General features: G+C 45.7%; 1 protein-coding gene across 2 annotated transcripts in view; it reads left to right on the top strand.

Moving 5' to 3' along the window:
* Positions 1 to 22,522, top strand: part of LOC147898820 (AP-1 complex subunit gamma-2-like) — a 127,047-nt gene extending 104,525 nt beyond the window's left edge. The window contains exons 14-19 of one of the 2 annotated variants that reach the window (XM_087378800.1): positions 6,794 to 7,098; positions 20,058 to 20,351; positions 20,439 to 20,608; positions 20,816 to 20,920; positions 21,262 to 21,330; positions 22,261 to 22,522. In XM_087378800.1, the coding sequence (XP_087234926.1) occupies positions 6,794 to 7,098; positions 20,058 to 20,351; positions 20,439 to 20,608; positions 20,816 to 20,920; positions 21,262 to 21,330; positions 22,261 to 22,359 (1,042 nt within the window). In that variant the 3' untranslated portion in view covers positions 22,360 to 22,522. Of the gene's footprint in view, positions 1 to 6,793; positions 7,099 to 20,057; positions 20,352 to 20,438; positions 20,609 to 20,815; positions 20,921 to 21,261; positions 21,980 to 22,260 lie in introns of those variants that run through there. The other variant, XM_087378801.1, reaches the window with a different exon arrangement.
* The last annotated feature ends 599 nt before the right edge of the window (positions 22,523 to 23,121 follow it).

Here is a 23,121-nt window from a genome sequence, read left to right as displayed (position 1 = left end):
GTGGCAAGACGAAGGACTTAAAGAGTGTGCTCAAAGCGAGAAATTCCATGCATACTCTTCATAAGGACGGCTGACTTATCTTCATCATCAAGGACACTTTTCAAACTTGAGAGTTGTTGAACAAGAGATTGAATCCGGGCTAGATGATCACTCAACTCATCACGCTCTTCCATTTTCAGATCATAAAATTTGAGCTTCAAAAAGACTTAAGAGTTGGTAATTTTATTACCAAAGAAGGTCTCGAGGCGACTCCAAATCTGCTTAGCTGTTGACTTGAAATCCACATGATGGATGAGAGAGTCAGCTAAGCAAAGACCAATGAGGGCAATGGCCTTAGCATTCTACTGCTTCCAAATCCTTTGGTGTTGATCAAGTAACTCAACCTGGTCATCCTCAACATCATCCCAAACTCCTTCACGCATAAGGAGAAGCTGCATTTTGGTTTGCCATGTGGGAAAACCTTCCCCCTTAAACTTCTTTACGAGGATAGAACTTGAAGACAAGGAGGTCATGATGGAAATAGCTTTGTGAGAGTGGACAACAGCCTGAAATGGATAACCAGCAACTGAGTCGGCTGGTCTAGGTCTTCAAAACACAGCAGTAGGCTTGAGATATTGAAGGCTGCGCAGTAGGACAGCTCCGCATTGCTGTAGCAGATCACCAAACCAAAAATCGGTTGATCTGAGGCACTCGTAGACGTCTGCAGCAAGCAATCAATGGCCTGGGTGCTCCGAAATGCACACAGCAGAACCAAGACAGCAAAGTCGATGCTGTAAATGACTTCAGAGAGAAGAAGCAACCTTAGAACAGGTCCAAAATGCCTTCAAAGGCCTCGAAGTGCTGCAAATGAAGCACACAAGTGGTCGGCTATGCTGCAGCAGCAATGAAAGCAGCACACATAGCCATGGAACCCATTAATCGTTAGTGCTTTTGCATGCAAATAAATTCTAGACTAATCCTAGTCTCTGTGGGCGTCCCCACCATGCAAGCATGTGCAAATAACATAAAACAAATTCTTTGGTCGACTGAGGTCAACCCTCTTGATCGTAATCAAGGGGCTTGACCATCAGTCAAAGTGCCTTAATTATGGCCAAATCTCTCCAACCGAGGTTGGCACATCTTCATTAAGTGAAGTTAACCCTCTTGGCGTAAGCCAAGTCTTGCTGACAAGTCAACACTCTCTAGCATTGTGGTTCCTTGGTTAACCGTTGTTAACCATCTTGGTCTAAGCCAAGTCTTTCTATTCAGGGTTAGTCAATCCTTTGACCAATTAAATATAACTTTTGAACATTAAATAAATGAGAGACTCTTTAATTATGATCAAATAAATGGTCAATTAAAACTTTGACTTTGGATTATTTACAACTTGGTGACACGCGCTGCCCTATTCCTTCATGTGGATACTCGTCTCTCTCTCTAGTACCGACCCAGAAATCTTGGCTTGTGTGTGGCCAATCGTCAGAGTGCATAAGTTTTCAGTATCCATGGGATTTGTTGCTATGTGTATTGAGGGTAAGCCTTGGAAAATAGCGTCGTTGAACATGTGTGCTAGGATTGGGGCCAAGACCTCTTGTCCATTTGCAAAGTGCTTGGCCCGTAGTCGTGGTCATGGAGTCAGCGCAATGCAGCCTGCATACTCCATGTGGTAAACAAATAGGATGTGTGCCTTGGCACGGAGGACATATCAGGTGGTGCATGGCTAGAACATCCTAGAGCAATGTGGCATATTTGTGCTTGATAGCCAGAGTAGCGATGGGGTTGAGTGGCTTCCCCTTCGAGAGAAGCCCCCATGCAATAGTGGAGTCTCCTTCTCGGAAAGAGCGAAATCCTCCAACCTATATTAGAGGAAAGCCCGCCTCTTATGGCGTGTAAGACATCATGAGATCCGTTGTGCCTAGGTAGTCGTTAAATGCCCCAAGGCGTGCTCACGAATGTGGTGAGATCTCATCTCTTGGTACTAAGCATCAAATCATGGGTTCTAGGGCATCTTCCCAGCAAGGGGCATGCTGTAGGTCAAGTCGTGCATTGGAATGATTTGGCGACAACATTTTGAGCCACTGCTACAAAAGTGTTTGGGGTATAGGAGAGGTTTGCATCTCCCAAGGGGGGTTTGTAACTCCCGAGATAAGTGGCTCGCATAGATTACATCAAGGGCATGATCAGAGCGAATCTGAACATGGTGGAGGTGAGAGGGTCCTGTCCTATGTCTAGCTTGGCAGTTGAGACGCTGAAAGCGAGGTAGAAATGGTCAGCGCCAAGTGGAGGAAGAGGGACTATAAAATCATGTACCCGTGGCACAAAGGTTGGGGAACCCATCAAGTAGTCACTTTGTACTCTCCTCCCTCCCCTATCATGTACGAACCAAGTGATTCTTTGGATAATGCCATGTTTGAAGGATGTGATATATGATTAGGTTGTGTATTGCTCCCAACTCCAATAGAATGTCACCCATACCCTGTCACTTGTGGTGGACCCTGCGAGTGCCTTGCTATCTGAAGCTCTATTGGGTCCATCTCTGGTACTGTGAGGGGCCAATCCAAAGCCTTGTAGGCACAATTGTCTGCTTTCCATATGCACATTTAAGTCACGTAAAAGGACGATCTTTTAGAACTCCATGATATCATCGTGTATCATGTCATATGGGCTGTGGCCATGTATGGTGACCTCATGCGCATAGGAGGATGTATCCAGGGAAAGTAACATTTGGAGAGTGAACTTGTATCCACAAGTGTTGTGCATGCTTCTTCTTTTGCATCACAGATATGAGCAGTCTCAAATGCGATCTGAAGAGAATTGTTATGTCCAGAGAGCCTTGTATCGCCTCATCTCCTTGCTGTGAGCTGACTCCCATGCGTAACCTCTCGCTATGGATAGCCCTTATTTGGACTCTCGTGTGTCTTAGTGTAAAAGACAAGATCTGTGTCAGTATAAGTCTTTGAGAACCCTCCTGGATTCGACCAAAGAGTAAGTTTCATACACGATCATGCACATGCACGCATGTGTGGAAAGAAAAGAAAGAAATAAAGACATATTAACCTCCTTGGGAGGCCTCATGGGCCTGTCGGACAAAGTACAACAAATGGAAAGAAACTCATACAAGCCGCATAAGGCTAAAGAAAAGGACACGCTAAGGCCCTTGTTGAGTGTCATGCTAAGCTAAACTATATATCTCAAAAATAAGAGGCCGAGACTCTGTATCCGAAACCCAGCACCATGGTAGCTCTACGGTGGGCTGCAAGATATCCAGGATCTACGTCTGTCGGGATGTCACCCGTTGTGGCAGACTCAGTCTTTGAAACCCGGCACAGTGGTAGCTCTCCGGTGGGTTGCAAAGATATCTCGGATTTGCGTCTATCGGACTGCCTCCCGTTGGCGGAGAGCGTGGTCTCCTTGACCTCTATATCCGAAGAGCTATATCAAGAGTGACACCTCTTCTCGGGCACTCTCCTATGAGGAGGGTGGAGATGGGTCGGACCTTAATCGTGCACGCTTTGGTCGTTCTCCGTAGCGTGTGTGGACTTTGCGTCCCTTGCTTGGCAGTACTTTTTCGTCTCTGTTTGTTGATCCATGTTTCTTGCATGTCCTCTTCCATCCCATTGTGTCTCGGAGTCGACTCAAATGCATAAAAGTCCATGACATGTCACTGTGATTGGTCTGCCTCATGAATGAAAGTCGCCAAGCATCTCTAAAAACCATCCCTAAAAAGGCAGTGGTAGCGAACTCGAGTCTTCTAGTACATGAGACATCTAAAAGCCTGTTGATCACGTATAATGTAGATGCGACTCTGTAGGTATATGCGTGTGTGAGAGAGAGACTTTATTAAACTCTATGAATGGCCAAAGGATCTATAAAAGGGCTAGGTCCACTGAAGCCAAGGGCCACTAAAGGATCTATAAAAGCTAAGGGCTAGGGCCACTAAAGACGGGCACCCATATCAAAGGTTGGTGTCTGAGACAAATAACTACATCATGCTATCGATGCTACTGATGCGAGAGAACCCAAATGTAAAGGGCAACGATGGGAGGCCCTTGGCTGTTGGCCAACAACTAGCTATCAATCTAAATGATTGCACCGGGTGGTTGAGGATAAACAAGATAAATTGATCTCAGAATGACTCTAGGGAGGGTTGGCATCATTGAGGGAGAAATATAATGCTACTGTTTGCTCATCATGAACAGGCTGTATGGGTTCCTCCCTCCTCTTTTGTAGCCTTCGAGAGGAAGCTTGTTGTCTAACAAGTGCTACCGTCACTCCCGCAGTATGTTTTCCCATGTCAAAGAGTAGAGAGGAGATGTCTGTAGTTCTTACTAAGTGTTTGGGCTGCCTGAGACATGCACACCGTCTTAAGCTCTACATCAGTGGCAACCCCTTTCTTGTGAGAGGGACCTCTGAGAAGATCCATCTCTTCATTGTCCGCCTATGTGGGGTGTGTTATTTTGGAACCCCTAGTAAAGCACGAGCCTTGAAGGTTTAGATCGTGGAACCAAACCCTTGACAATAATTTTCCCGAGTATGGCTCTGCTTTGCTTCTTTGGATCAATGATACCCAAGCCTCCCTCTGCCTGTGGGAGAACTAGTCTTGCAGGCGACGTTGGCTTAGGTGTTTTGTGTGCATCCAAGGTCCAGATCGTGGAGCCAAACCCTTGACAATAAGCTTTCCGAATATGGCTGTGCTTTGCTTCTCTGGATCAATGATACCTAAGCCTCCCTCTGCGTATGGGAGAACTAGTCTTGCAAGCGACCTTGGCTTGGGTATTTTGTGTGCCATCAGATCTTGCCCAAAGAAAATTTTGTACCAAGTGCCTCAACTGCCCCATGCACCCCTTGTGAAAGCACCTGCATGAGGCAACAAACCATGCCATCCCCAAAAGGACCTGGTTCACCACTAGAGCTCTTCTCCCTACCAACGAGAGCCTAGCTGAGCTCTAATATTGGAGCTTGTGCCAACACTCTCTAGTATGGGGGAAATTTGTTGCTCTATTGAAATATGCAAAATCGACTTAGCAGCTAAGGTATATCGCCATCTATAGAAGCTAAGGTCAATGTCCCATGCGTGGAGCTCCTCAAAGCATGTGCTAAATCCAATTGACTTGTTCCAATTGATCTCGGATCTCGAAGCCAAACAATAACTCTCCAAGGAAAGCCGATCCCTTGATCTTGGATCTTAAATCCAAACAATAATTTTCCAAAAATCCGATCCCTTGATCTTGGATCTCGAAGCCAAACTATACACCTACTAAGAAAGATGAATCCCCTCTAGGGGCTCTAGAGTCAAGGCTATATCATCTAGGAACTACGAGTCTAGCAACTCGGCTTCCTATCGAAATGCAGGTGCGTACCTACCAAGCCAGCCACCTGAGTGTGGAGGAAATTTCCTAGCACCTCTTGCATAAATAGAGAAGAAAAGAGCTAGGGGGAAGCCTTGACGTGCAATGATGATTCCGAAAACAATTAGGACGATGATGAAAAGAAAAAGAAACGAAAGAAGAAGAAGAGGGTAGCAAAGAAAAGAAAAAAGAAACTCCATAACCTGGGAATGACAAGAAACCGACCACAGTTTCGGTGTGGCATTTGTATGACGAATCATCCGACAAAGGTGTGCCGGTATAATCCCAGCGCATGAACAAATCAGCACCAATAGCAGGTGCGGATCCCAACCATGGGAGCTAATGCGATATCTATTGGGGAAAATGCCGCAAAAGTGGCACAACATATGCAACAACCACCGCAACAAAGCAATTGGAATCAGCAAAGGAACTGGGGAGCGAATTGCAAAGAATGTGGATACTGTCAGGTATCAGAAGATCATAGAATCGCCCATTATGGGTGAAGCATCGGGGAGACGTGGTTGACAATCACAAGATACCCACCCCGGAACCCACAACAGAATCAGCAACAACCTCAACAACCACCACAAGCAAACACGGTAATAATTCAGGAACTGCCAAAAGTTCTACCATGCGGAGGGATGTGCTTGGCAAAGAATCGCCAATACGAGCAATACGAGTTATGGACTGCTCCAAATGTATTCTCATTGGGGACATACCGGAGAGTTCAGAAAAGCTTGACGTGCTTGGCCATGACACGATCCATCCTATTTTCAAAAACTTCTCTCTCTCTCTCTCTATATATATATATATATACACATATGTTTACATGCGGCATGCAGTAATAGGGTTTTCTTATTACTATTGTACTTGTTGTATGATCCTTGTTTGAAAGACATTTTTCCCATTACACGTGTCATGGACACATAGTGTGTGACTTTTGTATAACCCCTTTTAGGAAGTCCATTGCAATTTTCCATGTCATGGTATGACTGCTTGGTTTTCAAATTTGAGTATGCTCTCCAAGGGCTTTTGTCTTTGTTCATTATTTTGGGATAATGTTCTTCAGAGAGAGCAAAGAGCTGCAACTGACTAGTATCTGGAGTTCCTTTTGGTAGTTGAAACTCGTCTGCATAGATGCTAGAACTGTTGGCATGCATTATTCAATGTGATTGGAGTGAAGGAGCATTTCCTTGTTGATGCTAATACTGCAAGGTCCAAAGTATATGGAAAACCATTCTTCATTTTCTTGTATGCATATAATCAGCTCCCTGGTTTAGCTGGAACATTCATGCCATGAGTTCTTTAGGGAGTTCAAAAAATTCCTTGCAACCATGTATTACAAAGTGAAATTTCTTGTATATTGTGGTGTGATTTCAAGGTTATTCAAACAGCTACTTTTATTTGGACAATGCTTTGAATGAAGTTCTGCTATAGTCAACTCTAAGGTGTCTTTCCTGATGCAGGGCAACATTAGTTGAAAGAATGCCAGTGCTTGATGAAGCAAGCTATGCTGCTAAGATCTCTGACAAGGCCAATGCTCGTATAAGCAGTGATGGAAAAACTGTGTCTAGTCCAGCTGCACCTGTATCCAAAGCTGTTGCCAATGGGTCTGCAACTCCGGTTGTAAACCATGCAAATGATCTCATGGACCTTCTTGATTTGAGTGTGGATGATGCTTCTGCTCCTCCTTCCCAATTTGCTGGTGACTTTCTGCAAGATTTGCTTGGAGTTTCTTCTGTGCCATCATCTAACAGCATGGCGACACAAGGTATGATGGAAGGGGACATTCCTTTATTTGAAGAGATTTGTGGCATTTTTGTACAAAAAATTTGCTAGGTCGCATTGTATACCCTTTTACTTGGGAATAGAAGCTACCATTTTTCATTGTGCCGTCGTCTTACAAGGTAGGAGGATTGCATGTGTGTGTGTGTTCGGGGGGCTCGGTTCGTGGGGTCGGTTCGTAGGGTTCCGTGGTCATATGACTTTATAAAATGTCTTTTGTTGAGGGGATGAATTCATTGAACCATTTGAACTTTATGTTGGTCACCCATCCCTGAGTGGATGGACCTGTGTATGCTGTCTGTGGGACCGCATCACTGGATTGGCTACGGATTTGGCGAGGGCTGGCATCAAGAGAGAATGTCAATTATAGAACGTTGTTATTGCTCCGGTTATCTGGGTCCATCCCTCCTCCTCTGTAGTCTCCATGATGTGGGCCGCTGTCTGACAAGTGCTATCGTCAATCCAGTGGTTTGTCTCCCCACGTAGAGAGAGAGAGAGAGAGAGAGAGAGAGAGAGAGTTTAAAGTCTTCGGAAGATGGATGGGTCTATGAGACTTTGAAAAACCTGACTGAAAGGGTGGAGCTACTAACGAGCATGAACACCCATACAGAAAAACAAAAGATAATTGCTACATAGTCATATTAGACTAATAGTCATCTCCATTGTCACTAACATCATAAACCTCATCAGATAGTCTGTCATCTGAACATGAAGTGAGACACACACACACACACACACACACACACACACATGATTGTATGAAAGTCTATGTGAGACCCATTAGGATCTATACCACTATTAAACTAATAGTGCTCTTTTACATCCCGTGAAATTTACAAAATTGTTATGGATTTAATATCTGTGCTTCTAGCCCAAGTACCTTGTTGCAGTGTTCCAAATTTTCTTTCCTAGCTTTTTGGCTTGCTGTTCCAATAGATTTTTCAGATTTCCTCTGCTGTCCCCATATCCTTCTCTAGGCTTCGCATCTTAGGAGCACATGTTGTTCATCTTCTACCTCCCCTTGTAGGTAGAGTTTGCAGGTTCTTTTCTTTCTAAGGATCTTGGGTCTTGCCCACCTGCCCCTCTCCACCTCTAGATCATGGGAAGCGGTTCTGATTTTGCTGAGAGAGAGAGATGATATTAACGTCCTCGGGAGGCCTCACGGGCGTACGGGACAAAGTACACCAAGAGAGGGAACTCATACAAGCCTCAGTGGGCTGAAGCAAAGGGCACACTAGGCCCTTGCTGAGTGCTATGCTAAGCTAAAGAGCTCATGAAGTGTCACGAGGATGTGAAATTATGGGTCTTTTGATTTGCGACTCCCATAATTTGCGTGTGATTGCCTTGAGCCTTTGGGCGCGAGGGTCCGGCCATGGGGTGGGACTTGGGGAATTAAAACTACCTAGTGGGCCCTTGGAAATAGTGAATGTGCACCCAATTACTAGGCAATTAATTCCTAGGGCCAATGTGTGCAACAGGGGGTCAAAAGAGTAGTGCAATTAGAAATTGCTAATTTTAGCATAGGACTACAAAAAGAGCACAGAGCCCTGTTTTTGGGGGCAGAAGGCCAAAATCAGTTCCAGAGGAGTCAGATGATCAGTTGTGAGCTGGAAGAGCCTACGAAGTGTGCTGCTAGAGCAAAATTGTCATCTGCCAGGAGCTTCCAGAGCCTGCTAGGGAAAATCACCATCAGCGAGGGCCAGTTCTAGTGCATCTAGGGCCTACCAGAGGAAATCGCACCTGATCGAGGAGCGTGTTGCAGATTGCGATTTCAGCTAGGGTGTCTCTTCCAGATTGCGATTTCAGCTAGGGTGTCTCTTCCAGATTGCTATTTCATCTACAGGTCTTTGGCTGTGCCAGGTGACTGCGTTCAGTTCCAAGGCTGTTCCAGGTTTTCCAGGCTGTCCAGGTTGCTACAGGATTGCGATTTTGCTTCCAGGCTGTCGAGGCTTTGCAGGGAAACTTGCGATTCTGGAGCCTTACGGGTGTTGCTGCTGATTTTGGTAACTTTCCAAGGCGTGGGTGTTTACTTCTAAGCTGCTCTTGGGGCTGTGCCAGGGCAGAATAAGCTTTTCTATGTAGGATCTAGGGTTTTCCAGGCCCGGTGACCTTTCTTCTGTGGATATTGGGTAGAAGAAGGCTTGCTTTTTGCTTGCTTTTGCCGTTCCCTGATTGGTTGCTAGCTAGTTATTGCGTTTGGGTTTCTTTCCTCGCGAAGAAAGGTTGATTTATGATGTTGGGCAGTGGCCGGAGAGGCTATAGATTGAAGCAACCTGTTTGGGAGTGCTTTGTCGATTGATTGCACCAGAGTTTGGCTGTTGAAGGCTTTGTCTTGCAGTTGTTCAGCCGTGTCTGGCGGGTTGGGCACTTGGTTGTGCAATTGCAGTCTATGTTACATGCTTTGGTTGGTTGAGGACAGGAGGTTGTCTAGTAATTGGATGCCATTCACCATTTAGAGTTGAGTAGGGAATTACAGTAGTGTGGGCTGGATGAGGAGTTTGCGGGCATTGGTTTGCTTGTGGTGCAGCGTCCCAGAGACCTTTGTAATTAGCCGCTTGGCTTCAAATGAATGTTAAATAAATACTGCTAGGGCTGCCAACGTTTGGGGCCAATCAATGTTCTTGTTTCTGAGTAGGAGCGCTCTAGCTCCCCTGTGATTTGAGTTGTGGTGCATAATTATTTGTCAATTTATTGTGTATGCTGTACTTAAGTGGATCCTACCACCCTTTAAGTTGTTGAGGCTGGTTTCATGAACTCAAAACAAAACTGAAAATTGATCATTGAAACTCAAAAGCTGAAACCCGGCAACAAGGTAGCTCTCTATTGGGCTGCAAAGATATCTTGGATCTACGTCTATTGAATTGTCTCTCGATATGGCGGAGGACGTGGTATCCTAGACCTCTATATCCGATGGGCTATGTCGAGTGACACCTTGTCTCTGGTGGTCTCCTCTGAGGAGAGATGACGATCGTGCCTGTTCTAGTCACTCTCTTGTCGCGTGTAGTCTCGGATCCGCGTTTGTCGGGCTGTCTCATGCTGTGATGGCGTAGGGGGACGTGGTCTCCTCGATCTATAAACCAGCTGAGCTATGTTCAGAGTGACCTCGCGTCTAAGGCAGTCTCCTCTAAGGAAAGATGTGATAGGTCGGACCTTTATCAAGTGTGCTCTGGTCGCTCGCCGTGTCGCAGGTGACCTCTGTAATCCTCTCTCGGCAATCCATACTGCCCGCATATCAGCTAGCTCCTCCTCCTCCACCCATTGTGCCATGGAGCTGACTCTTATGCATAGAAATCTGTGACGTGCCACTATGTCTGGTTAGTCTCTGTATCTTGTAGCCTGGTCATCTCCTATTGTTCCCTGATCTGTCATGGTAGGGTGTTTGCGAATCTCGAGTAGATAGAGACCAATATAGACCTGGTCATGGAAGTGGATCAATCGTGACAATGGGCCGAACCCAATAGAGACAGTGGTATTGACCCCGGATCTCGTAGTAGGTTGGGCAGGCGCATAGAAAGTGCTCCACTGTCTCAATCACTCCTAGTGTGCATAGCATGCATATCCGTTGCTCTCTGGGTATTTGCGCTGCTCACCCTGTCTCAATCCTCAGCTGATGGGATGAAACCCGCATTTGGCCAATGGTGATCCTCAGTGCGTGTGAGACTCCTCTGTCCTTGAGATACTGGGGTTTGATGATAAATCTTCCTCCGAGACTCTCAGGAAGTGGTTGCGGTAGAACTGGGTCTTGGTGGCGAGCTCTTGATCCCCCCCCAAGTTCGAGATGTATGGAGCTGGAGGAGGTCTAACCGTATGATACGGTTAATCTCATTTCGCAAGATCTACTCAGGGGGTGCATCCATACTGTACTGAAAGGGAGGGAGCCTGACCATCTGAATCCCATATTTGGCAAACCATGTGGATGTACGTGCATACCATGTGTCTGCCTTGCTCTTAGCCAGTCATTTGGATGACTCCAAAGCCAGCCTCAGTAGTCTCCATTGGGGTAAGTCCAAGACTCTATAAAAGGGGTCCTGTGAAGACGACTCCTAAATAGGTGTAGGACTGCAGTATCTCCACTGGTTCGTCTCAATAAGTGAAGCTGATTCAACGAAGCAGTACATGAGAGGTGTTGAAGACCATATGAAAGACCACCTAGGTGCCTCTGACTGACTCATACAAGCTCATCACCTCCCGTATCAGTGTCTCTAGAATGCGTAGCTCTTGTAGTCTCTTGATCATGCGGGACCATGGGACAGTGTCAAAAGCCTTCCGAAAGTCTACAAAGCATGTGTCCAAAGAGAGAGAGAGAGAGAAAAGAAAGAAAGAAAGATATATTAACGTCCGCAAGAGGCCTCGTGGGCTTATGAGACAAAGTGTGAATCCAAGAAGTACCTCATACAAGTCACTGGGGTTGAAGCAAAGGGTTCACTAAGACCCTTGCTGAGAACTAAAGCTGAAAACTGAAAGCAAAAGCCAAAACACTAACATGCTCAGCTAGTGAACAAAATACTAGAGTAGCAAAGTAACAGAAGCGTGTCAGGCGCTCAGGGCTAGCACTCCTAGTACGTGCTGAGGTTCCATATATTTAGGTAATATGGTGGCACTCTAATGAGATGTGAGAAGCTTTCGTATCTGTGTCTGTGGAGTTGTCTCGCGACGTGGGGGAGGGTGTGGTCTCGTCGATCTCTAGATCCGGTGTGCTACGTCAAGGGTGATGCCTCGTCTCTGGCGGTCGCCTCTGAGAAGGGATGAGATAGATTGGATCTCAATTGTGCGTACTCTGGGCTCTCTCCATGTCGCACGTGGAGAGTGTCCCCCTTGTCTAGCCACATCGTGGTGGGCACTCCTACCGTTGATCCATGATGCTCTCATCTCATCAAGCTCCTCTCCCTCGGCTACGCTGGCAGCTGATTCAGATGGATAAAAGTCTGTGACAAAGGTCTGTGATCTGTTGATGGTGACCTGTGGCATTAGCTCATGCTGCTCTCTGGCATGTCGTATCAATGTGCCTCTTTGTCGGCGCATCTCAAGTAGGTAGAGCCCAATACAGACCTGATCATGAAAATGTATGAGCTGTATGAGTGGGCCAAAGCCATGTGTATGAGCCGTATGAGTGGGCCAAAGCCATGTCCCTCCTAAAAGCGGCAATGATATCATTCCCGAATCTCATTGTAGACTGGGAAAACACATAGAAAATGTTCCTCCATCTCGATCTCCCTCATCTGGCATAGTGTGCAAGTTCTCTGCTCTCTGGTTATGCCTGCAGCTCTCCTTGCCTCAATCCGTAGCTGATGTGATGAGACTCGTGACTGACCAACGGCGATCCTCAGTGCATGTGAAACTCTCCTGTCCTCAAGATACTGAGGTCTGATGACAAGACCGTGCTCTGAGATCCTCAGGAAGTGATCATGGTAGAACTGGATCTTGGTGGAGAGCTCCTCTCCCCCCCCCAGCCCTAGATGTATGGAGCTGGAGGAGGTCCAATTGTATGATACGGTTGATCTCATCTCGTGGGATCGTCGCGGGTGGTGCGTCCAGGCTGTACTGAAAGGGAGGAAGTCCGTCCATCTGAATGCCGTGACTACCAAACCATGTGGATATCCGTGGTGCGTACCATGCTGTATCGACACCACTCTCTACTAGTCGCCTGGAGGACTCTAATGCTAGTCTCGGAAGTCTCCACTTGGGTAAGGGGGGTTGGGGGGAGGACTCTAATGCTAGTCTCGGCAGTCTCCACTTGGGTTGGGGGGGTTGGGCCAGGGGGAGGGGGGGAGGGGGAGAGAGAGAGAGAGGTTTATTAACGTTAGAAAAAGTCCAAAAAGGCCTATGAGGCGGAAATCTAGAAAGATCATGGTAGTACACCCTTGTGGGGGAAAAATAACATTCTTGCTATCTCATATGTCATGTGCCAATCATGAGTAGTCTAAGCTCCTTGTGGGTGCGACAGGTATGCCATTTGGAGTCGTTTTGTCTATGGAGCTTATCCAAGATTCATTATTGGCATCCTTGACTTCTTGTTGAGGCCCAAGGGTGTTTCATGTGGGTGATGTGAGGCATCCATGTTTAGCAATGATGGTGCCATGGATTAGGGGGATACTCACAGGTTCTGTATCCGATGTGTATTGACCTAATGTGTCGGGAACTCAAGGTTATGGTTCTACAACTTCTCAACGACTTTCTTGCATATGTAATGGTAGTCAATGATCTCTTCAATGGATGACTATTTCTTCTCTCGATTGGATAAGGTGAGCTCATGTGCAAAAATTATGGTGCATTTCTAGTATTTCTAGAAACGGCGTTTCGGACCAGCCAAAATGAAACGTCGTTTCGGGAAACATGAAATGGCGTTTTGGGCCTCAATTTTTCCTTGACCTTTTTTTCTCCTACTCGGCACCCATGTCCCATTTTCTTGCACCTGTTTTTGATACTCGCTATCCTTTGCTTCTTCCTTCATCGTTACCTTCAGGCTTCTCTCCCTTCATCACCTTCAGGCTTCTCTCTCACTCTGAACTTGACAGATCGTTTGTCACTCTAAATCCACAGGTCGTCTGTTTAGTTTCACTCTATTGCTTGGCCTTTTTCCTAAACCTTCAACCTTCCCATTTGTTGGCCTTGCTACCCAACCCATCCTACCCGACGACGCTTGGAAAGCTCTTGATTCGCAGTGATGATCATGATTTGTGCTTGCAAGTTGCTTGCACCACCTCCTATCCACGTCTTCTTGGTCCAAAAATAGGTTGTTGCAGCCTGCTTGTAGCCTCTGCAAGCTTCAACACAATTGGGTTACATGGCTCTGGAGCCATTTTGGAGACATGGAGAGAAATTGGGGAGCTATGAAGGGTCTGATAGATCTAAAAAATGGAAATGTATATTGTCAGACGGGAAAGTGTCACCCGTGTGAAGGACCATATTGCCCTTGTGCTAAACAAAGATGTTGGGACATGCCCCTTTGTTCCTTAAGATTTTAGGGCATGGAATGTGAACTGCTCTCTATGCATGACTGCTCCAGATGTGTTGAAGATCATAACCTTGGTCTTGCTGAGTTTGACCTTCAAATCATGTGACTCACCTGTAGTGCATCCCAATGTCGCTGGAGTCCTCAGCAGAGGACATGAGAACCACGTCATCTGCGTATGAGAGAATCTGAATCAGAGTACCTGCAAGAGATATCCCCCCCTAGTAATCCCATGAAGGTCTCGAGCTCGTCTATGTAGAGGCCAAACAAGGTTGATGATAGTGGGCAGCCTTGTTTGACCCCAATGGTGCTCATAATCTCCTGCGTCCATCCATCACATATCCGAACTCAGCTTGAGACTTTCTCATAGAGTGCCATAACAGCCCATATGATCTCTTGGTCATACCCCAACCTTTGCAAGCGTCTGATGACGTGGGCTCGTGGGACCGTGTCAAAGGCTTTGTGGAAATCCACAAAGCAACAATAACTCTCTGCTTACAGAGAAGTCAGTAATGTGTGTGATGTGAAGGTAGGAGATCCCATGATGTAGTCAACTATGCTAGAGCCCCCTCCGTGTGGGAAACAAGTGAAGCCACCTGAGGAGGGCCATAGCTCAAGACCATTATAGATGATGAGGTTGTGTACCCTACCCAGATCCAAAAGTGCATGCTCGTATGATGTGATTGGCCCCTGTGTGTCTGCGGATACCCGTGTCATCATTGCATCAAGGACCAAACACGAAGTCTCACCCTCTTCACGTGTATCTTTGGCAAAGTGAGATGTCTCATGTGGGAAGTAGCATACTGATATGAAGAGATCACGGCTATCTGTGTGCCGGGATCTTGGCCCACATGAATCTAGAGTGTGCATCTCTTCTCTCGATCGAGATGTCCCAATGAGAGAGGATCTGTAGAGCACCACCACTCCTCCAAAAGATCCTCGTACTCCATCTGACTCCCATGTGTATCCGCTAACGATTGGCAAGAGAGGTCTAGGCTCTGGTGTGTCTCTGTGTAAAAGACTATGCCAAGTCCTGCAAAGGATTCAGAGAAGTTCCCTGGATGAAACCACAAGGTACCATTGCAGTTCTAGATGGTGCATGAAAGGGACTCAGTATCCTGGGTGAGTGCTATTGGGATCAAACAACGTTGTTTGTTATCTCCAATCTTGTTTGGCCTATACATTGACGAGCTTGAGATCTTCATTGAGACACTAGCGGAGGCATGTTGTTTTCTTGTGGGCTCCTTGCTCTAGATTCTCCTTTATGCAGACGATGTAATCCTACTATTGTCTTCAATTTAAGGTCTCCAACACACTCGGATGCACTCCATAGTTTTTGCGAGACTCGTGATTATTAGGGTCAATCTTGGTAAAATTAAGGTTATGATCTTCAGCATTATCACAGGAAGCCATGCTCAGAAAGCAATTCACATTACATGGATTGTTGGTGGAGGTCATCATAGCCTACACATACCTGGGGGTTCTTTTCTTTGGCCCAATGTCCATGATGCAACCAGTGATGTAGGTTCAACTAAGTAGGAGATATGTCGCACTCGCTAGACATGAGCAGCCATGCTTTTAAAGATCCTCATACCAAGTCTCTTCACGTTGATTGAAGAGTCCTTGGTCCACTCAACAAGCATGTACGGTAGCCCTTGTTGGGGGCTTGATCTATTAGTGGTGGGCTAGGCTCGGGTGGACAGATTGCAGGTTCTCTTATTGTCACGGATGATCTGCAATAATCCATGGTCCCACACTAAATCATTTTGGCTGAGTTTGGGGCATCCGCATTATAGCTCGACACAACATTTAATGTGATCACATACCCTTGCCAGGGACTAGGGCTCCTCAACTTCAGGCCGACACCGGTTACCATGACTGGCCTATCCTTCATCCATGACATTAGCAACTGAGGGTGATTAGAGATCTTGTACACACAGATGGTTCGAGAGTGTGAGATTCCATATGGACATCCACTCACTTACCACAAGGCTGACCAAGTTACCCAGGTTGTTCCGTGTTTCATCACACCAACTACGCATGGAGAGTGGGCAGGTTGAGGGCTCACCTAGGGAGGGTTGCATCTGCACTTTATGCTTTTGACAGGAGATTAGGTCAGAGGATCATTTCGCTTTCAGATGCCATGTGTACTATGAGAATCACCGTTATTATCACTGTCTCGTTAGGGATGGATTCGGGCCCCTCTACAGTCTCATCTTACCCAGACCAGAGATGTCTAGCATCCTTTGTTTTCATCTATGAGGCCGTGTGACACGAAGACCAGTTGCTTAGGGCCCTTAGGCAAGATCAAGGTGCTTAACTAGACTCTATCCAGAGTGTTTTCTGTCACGAGGATGTGAAAAGTGATGTAAAGTATCTTCATAACTCAACCTACGCTTAACCCGGGGTTAACCATGGTTAAGTGTTGTAATGGTTTGGCCATGAGGGACTAGCTAGAAAGAAAGAAAGAAAGAAAGAAAGAAAGTTTATTAAAGTCTTTGGAAGACCGACGGGTCTATGAGATTGTGAAAATCCTGATACAACGAGCTGTGGTAGTGGAGCTACTAAACGAGCGTCCATACCAATGCAAAATGCAAAATGCAAAAAATGCAGAATGGCAGTACTAAGTCCTAAGTACAACATAGTCATGTCGATGGTCGACTATATATCAATCTCAGCATCATCATCAATATCATCATCATCCCCAGCAACAGCAAGATATCAGAATGGATGAGGCAGTGGAGGCATGAAGTCAGCAATAGAGTGCTGTCGGCCACTCAGAGGTGCGGTCCTGGCACGTCTCCTGGTTGTAGCTCTGCGTCTAACACCGTCGGTCGGGCTGCAACTCTAAACAAGGAGGGGATGTCTCCAAGTGTGATCTATGTGTCGACCCTCTGTTTGAGCCGGGTCACGGGCTCCGGGTCATAGTCATGTTGAGGCCTGTCTCGTTGGGGTCCATGTGATCTAGTTGAAAGAACTCCGTGATAGAGCTCTGAGAGGGATCGACTGAGGAAGAAGTCTGCTCTTGTCTCCGTGCTCGAAGTATCCTCTCGCGGTGTCTAAGTGCATCATGAATGAAACCTGCCAAACACCGCTGGTCTGGGTAGGAGAGGAAATGGGTTAAAATCCCATAACTATCTCTGAAGAGGCAGTGGAAACGTCCTTGGATCTCATAGTACACAGGACACTTGAAGATGAAATGCTCCTTTGTCTCAACCTCCTGTATGTCACATAGTGTGCATATGCACCGCTCCCTGGGTAGTTGCTCTGCTCTGCCGCTCTCGATGCGAAGTCTATGTGAAGAGACCCGGAACTGCCCAAGAGAGATCCTCATCGAGTGGGGTAGGTGAAGCTGTGTGTATCCTGGTGGGTCAATGAAACCCTCCGCTGTGATATGTAAGAAGTGATCTCTGTAGAAGCTAAGCTTCCTAGAAGTTCCTAAGGGCAAAGTCTAGGTGCATCACTAGGTCCTAGGGGCAAGGCAAATGGGGGTCTAAAAGTTGGGCCCAAGGACAACCAACGTTGTCCTTGGTATGGGGTTAGGACTTTAATGAAGGGACAAATGGCAAGGAGGAGGTGCCATTTGTCATGCATGTGTATGCATGCCCTTACCCCACCTTCCATCTCTCTCCCCTCACTCTCCCAGGGGTGTTGGACGTTTTCAGTTGTTCTTGTGCAGTTTTTGAGCATTTTGAGCTGTTTCAAGCCTAGTTTCAGTCGTTTTAAGTCTGTTTTGACTGTTCCAAGGCTAGTACGCACTTCTAGGAAGTGCTAGAAGTTATTTCTGAACTTTCTGAAAATTTTTCAGACGTCCGTACGGCTGTACGGAATCGTACAGACGTGTTCAGTTGCCTCCAGCAGGTGCCCGGGGTTGTCTTTTGCTGTGCTGGACCTTTGTGCACATGTTTCTAGCTGCGTCGTGGCTTTTGTAGCTGTTCTGGACCAGTGCAGGCTGCAGGAGGAACTTTCCCTGTTGCTTTTGGCACCCTCTCTTAGGAGGACTCAGGCATAGATCCCGAGGCAATCATTTCGGGGCAGATCCGTGAACCATCTTTCGTCTACAGCTCTTTCTTGTTCACCCTCCGCTCTCTACCTTCATTTCTCTCTTCTCCTGATTGCTGGAAGACACCTGCACCCTGCGGGGAGCCTGGGTAGAGAATAGGTGCGAGGAAGGAGATCGCCCTTTTGTCACAGACAGCGGGAGTTGGTTCCAGGTTCTGTTTTTCCTTGTTCTTTCTTGCTTTGCAGCTTTTTGCAATGCATGTGTGTTGTTTGCAGTCCTTTCAGGACTCCTACAGGTTCTAGCAAGCACCCAAAGGCAAGGGTGATCCTGTGGAAGGCCTAAGGACAGTGTGGATGCATGTGATAGCCTTGAGGCTGCCTTGAGCTCAGTTTGCCAGTGGTTTGGATGCCTGAATGCCTCTAAGTTGGGTCAGATCAGAAGTGAATGCCTGAGTATGCCGTGCCAGTGGGAATTCTAGTGGTGCACTTGGATTAGATGCCTTGAAGTCTGAAGACAAGTAGAGGATTTGCAGAGAGGAACAGTGCAGGGTTGAACCCCTGTTGTAAAGCATTTCCATTCAGAAGCATTAAATAAATACCGTAAGGGGTGTCAAGGCATTTGGGGCTAGTGGGTGCACTGTGTACTATTTTCCTTGAGGAGGGGCATTCTAGCCTCACCTTTGTTGTTGTTGAAGCTTGTTTCTAAGTTGTGCTAAGTGATTGAAGTGACTGAAGCTTGCATTGTGGCCATTTATGAAGTTTATGACTGAGTAGAAGAAGATCACTGCCCTTTTGTTTATCGAAGGCCAGTTTCAGTTTTCACTGAGTTCTTCTACCCAGATGACACGGATCAGCAGGCCTGAGGAAGACGATGTAGCCAAAGCTTGGAGTGTGAGATACAGCAGACCCGCTTGTGTGTCGATACATAGATGCACGGTCGATAGGAGTGACGTGGCTCTTATCCGACACAGGGCTACAGCGAGGAGACCATAGTGAACCACATATACCGTCCACCGACAACGCTCTAGCATGGGTTTTATGCCGCCGGAGCCCTGCATATCCTTGTGGTCTCCCTTGGACTTGACTCCTTCACCAACATCCGGAGGACCACTGCAGTGATGCCATGCCATTGGGGTCCCTATTGAATTCACCCTCTTCATGAGGACCACTTGTCTTGCTTTGGCACGATTAAAATTTCTGATTAATGGCTTCTCTCTTATTTCACCTTTCGCCACCCTCTAAGCATTCTCAATCTGATCTTTTCCCCACTCCAATCTCTCTTTAGATGCCTTCATGGCCCCTGTGCCACTTGTTTCATCCTGCCAGAAAAGTATACTGCCCACGTGTGCAGAAGATGGACAGTAAAAAAGTACCTTGTTTTTGGGGTACCCAAAGAAAAGATAAGCATCAAGGGATCCACATTGAATTCCAGGGTGTCGACAAAATTCTGTCAATGTGACTTTGTTTTTTGCTGTCCACCAGACTCCAGTTGCGTACATCAAGGATGATGGGTAACCCTCTGATGCTTTTGTACATGGAGCTACAGAAAAATCCATCTCCCATCGTGGACTCTTCATGTTTTTTAATCTTGTTTTTCCATCTGTGACAGTTTTGTGGGATGGGGGGGCGACAGAAAGAAGGGGGGGGGGGGGGGGGAAATGTGGGCTACAACTGAGGAATAGGGAGGGTAAGGGTGCTCGAGTAGTGGGGCAGGATTGCCAATCCCTTCAGGGCTGTACTGCTGTCAAATGGTCTGCTTTGAGAGCCCGACTCCTCCTTGTTGGGGTGGTGGTGGGGGGGTGTGCTGCTTGTTGGGGTGGGGTGGGGGCGTGTTGCTGTGTATGGCCGAGAGAGAGAGAGAGAGAGAGAGAGAGAGAGAGAGAGAGAGGCATATGCATACACTCAGGTGCATGGATACTTACAATAAGTGCACTAACACATAATTATGAGCAAGTACTAACACAAATTGATGTATTGGACTGATAATGCAGTTCAGACGTCAGCTGGAGGTGCAGATGTTTTGTTGGACCTGCTATCGCTTGGCAGCACCACACCCACAGCTTCCCCCACCCCTAGCATATTTGCACCTGTGCCAGGCCCTGGCATTATTGCAGCAAGTTCTTCATCTGCACCTAGCCAGCATCCTCTCACAGATTCTGTGTCAGTATCAAAGCTATCTGGAAGTCCGTCCAGAAATGGTATTCTCAATACTGGTGTGGCAACAGCTCCTGATTCTGCTGCTGATTTATTAAGTGATCTTAGCACTGGAGTCTTCACTGCAAAGGGTAATGCTATCATTGCTATTTCTTCTCTCTTGTGCTCTGCAGTGTACAGTGGTTGTCTTATTGGTCATCTGTTGTCTGTGCCTGTAGAAACTTTGCAATTTCCTTCCGTAGTGGCCTTTGAAAGCAAAACATTGAAGGTGACATTCAGCTTTACAAAGCCTCCAGACAAACCTCAGACCACTTTGATTCAGGCAACATACACAAATCTGTCATCTACTCCATATTCACAATTCATTTTTCAAGCAGCTGTGCCAAAGGTATGAGAACTTCTGTGTCTTTATTCCCTGTCGTTAGCCATCCAGTTACCTCTGCTTCCTTTTCTTTAAGGGTTAAGTTCTTGGTGTCCATCTGTAGCAATTAGATACATACATAAACAGCAGCAATTCTTGGAAAGCACAGGATCAAGTTGATACCATAGTATCTATGTAGTCACCTTTGTTAAGCAATCAAATCTCTTCTTTCAGTTTATGCAACTTCAACTGGATCCTGCAAGCAGCAATATACTTCCTCGGAGTGGAGAGGGTGTGATAACTCAAAACATCACGTTGCAAAATAACATGCATGGACAGGTATGGTATTTTTTTTCGGAGTTTGTAGAAAGGTGGACCACTGAATTATAAGAAGGTTATACTCTTTTCAAATATTGCCACTGCTAGTAGTGTGCTTGTAAGTGCAAATGCTCTTTTATGCCAGTGATGTCAAGGTTGTTGGTTTTTGTTCTGTTGGCATGGACAACGCCTGGGTTGTCCATGTTGTCAACAACAAAGTTAAGAACAGAGAGCCTGATTTTCTCAGAAGTTGTCTAAGAGAGACCAAATCTTTCTTGCAACAGAGGCTATGGCAAGCATGCATAAGTTTTATTGAAAGTTGCTTTATTTTGCCCTGATGTATGTTCTATTTCAATTTGCAGAAAAATTTGGCTATGAGAGTAAGGATCGCATACAAAATGAATGGGCAGGATGTGCTGGAGCAAGGCCAGGTCAACAATTTTCCTGTTGGTCTGTAAGGGTGTTTATGTGAAGTATAAACGGATGAAGATGCACTGGTAGTTCTCTAAAGAGCGAAACTTCAGTCAGATTGATGCGGCTCTGCTTTTTCAAAGTCTGCATTTTACCTTCCACTAAGAAGAAAAGGACTAGAGATGACTGTATCCTGACGGACGGTCCTTTTGGTCATCAAAGTGTGTAGCACAACCGGGGTTTGAGGTGTATCTTATTCTCCCCTGAGTACCATGTGTAATATATTTTCTACAGTCAAGAAAGAAGCATTGAAATTGGAGTCTGATGTGCAGTGAGGCTGGTGTGGACAATCCCTTACAAGCATGCCTATGCTGATTAGGAATAATATTGCGGATTTGCATTGTAGTTGTTTTGGATCATGAAGAGGCCAGAAGATGATATGGTAGGTTTCATCAAGGTATCACTAAGCATTCAAGGTTAGAAGGACGGCATTTTGTTCATTCATTGGTGTAAAATTAAAAGGAGTACTGACATATGCCTTGGCATTGATGAGTAAAGGTATAAATTTCTTCATTTAAGAGTCTGACAGAGAAATCAAGTCAGTGATCACCTTCAGGAAGTAGTTGGTGCAATTATTTTCAAGGGGTTTACATAAAAGTTATGTTTGAACAGTTTCGTTTGCAAGTGCCAAAGTCTTTCTTAGAGACAATCCTGACATAATGATGATGGTGATGACTGCCGTATAACTTCTATGGACTTATTAGGAGGGTTTTTTCCTTGCTCACAAGCATATATGCACTAACTGTTCTCTATGTTGTAGAATAGTCAATGGTCTCCCAGAATTATTTTCCTTTTTTATTTTAATTGACATATCACATATTTTAGGTAAGTACAAAAGGGAGCTGATTTTATAGTAACGAGAAACTTTCTGCCTCTTTTCTTTTCTCCAGGAGCAAATGAATGTATACGGTGCACCAATGATCAAAGTCAAGAAGATAACTGACATATCATATTTTAGAGGTTTACAAAAAGGGAGCTGCTTTTCTTAACCAGCAACTCTCTCTCTCTCTCTCTCTCTCTCTCTCTCTCTCTTCTTCCCTCCAGGTCCAAATGAAATGTTGTCGGAATATGGTGCACCAATGAGCAAAGTCAAGGGGAGATATGAGCTCTTTAAGTATCAAGGAAATATTTTAAGATCTAAGAGTGAAAATTCAGCCAGATGGTTCAAAAGTCTTGGCAAGGAGAAGACAAGCTCATGGTAAGGGAAGCTAAAATCGTGATGAGTGAGGGTGCGAATCCTGTACCTGTTGCTACTGTTGCGTCTGAAGTAAATGGAAAGCACCCTTATGGAGAAAAATGCATGTGCAACAAAATGAAGAGTTGATAATTTGTCTATAGAGTTTTACAATCTGATATTGGATCTGACTTTTATCTTCTATTCTTGTTTGTAATTTTGAGACGTGTGATCTCTTTAGGTATTGATTTAAAATTTCTTTTCTTTTGTGGCTGTCATTATTGTCTTTTGACTTATTCTTATACTATCATTCTATGAGTATGTGTTCCTGTGTAGTGCTTCATTGATCCTTGCAAGAGTAATAGAGGTAATGTTGAGAAAAGTACTGACATATTAGCTGTTTGTTTTATCCGAGCATGGCTCATAATTCATTCTCTATCAAACAGTCGGTTAAAAAATGTTTAAAAAATGTTTGGAAGTCATTTTTAAGACTTGGTAGCTCAATTAGAGAATTATACAATCTAAAGAAAGATTTCCCTTTGACTAAGAAGCTTTTGTGAGGGTGCCATGCCACATT

Source organism: Dipteris shenzhenensis, chromosome 9 (assembly GCF_047967505.1).
Source record: "Dipteris shenzhenensis isolate YYH24624 ecotype China chromosome 9, Dip_SZ_1.0, whole genome shotgun sequence".
Classification (NCBI taxonomy): Eukaryota; Viridiplantae; Streptophyta; class Polypodiopsida; order Gleicheniales; family Dipteridaceae; genus Dipteris; species Dipteris shenzhenensis.
The sequence above is the reverse complement of the archived record's forward strand: the minus strand, read 5'-3'. Positions and strand labels throughout refer to the sequence as shown.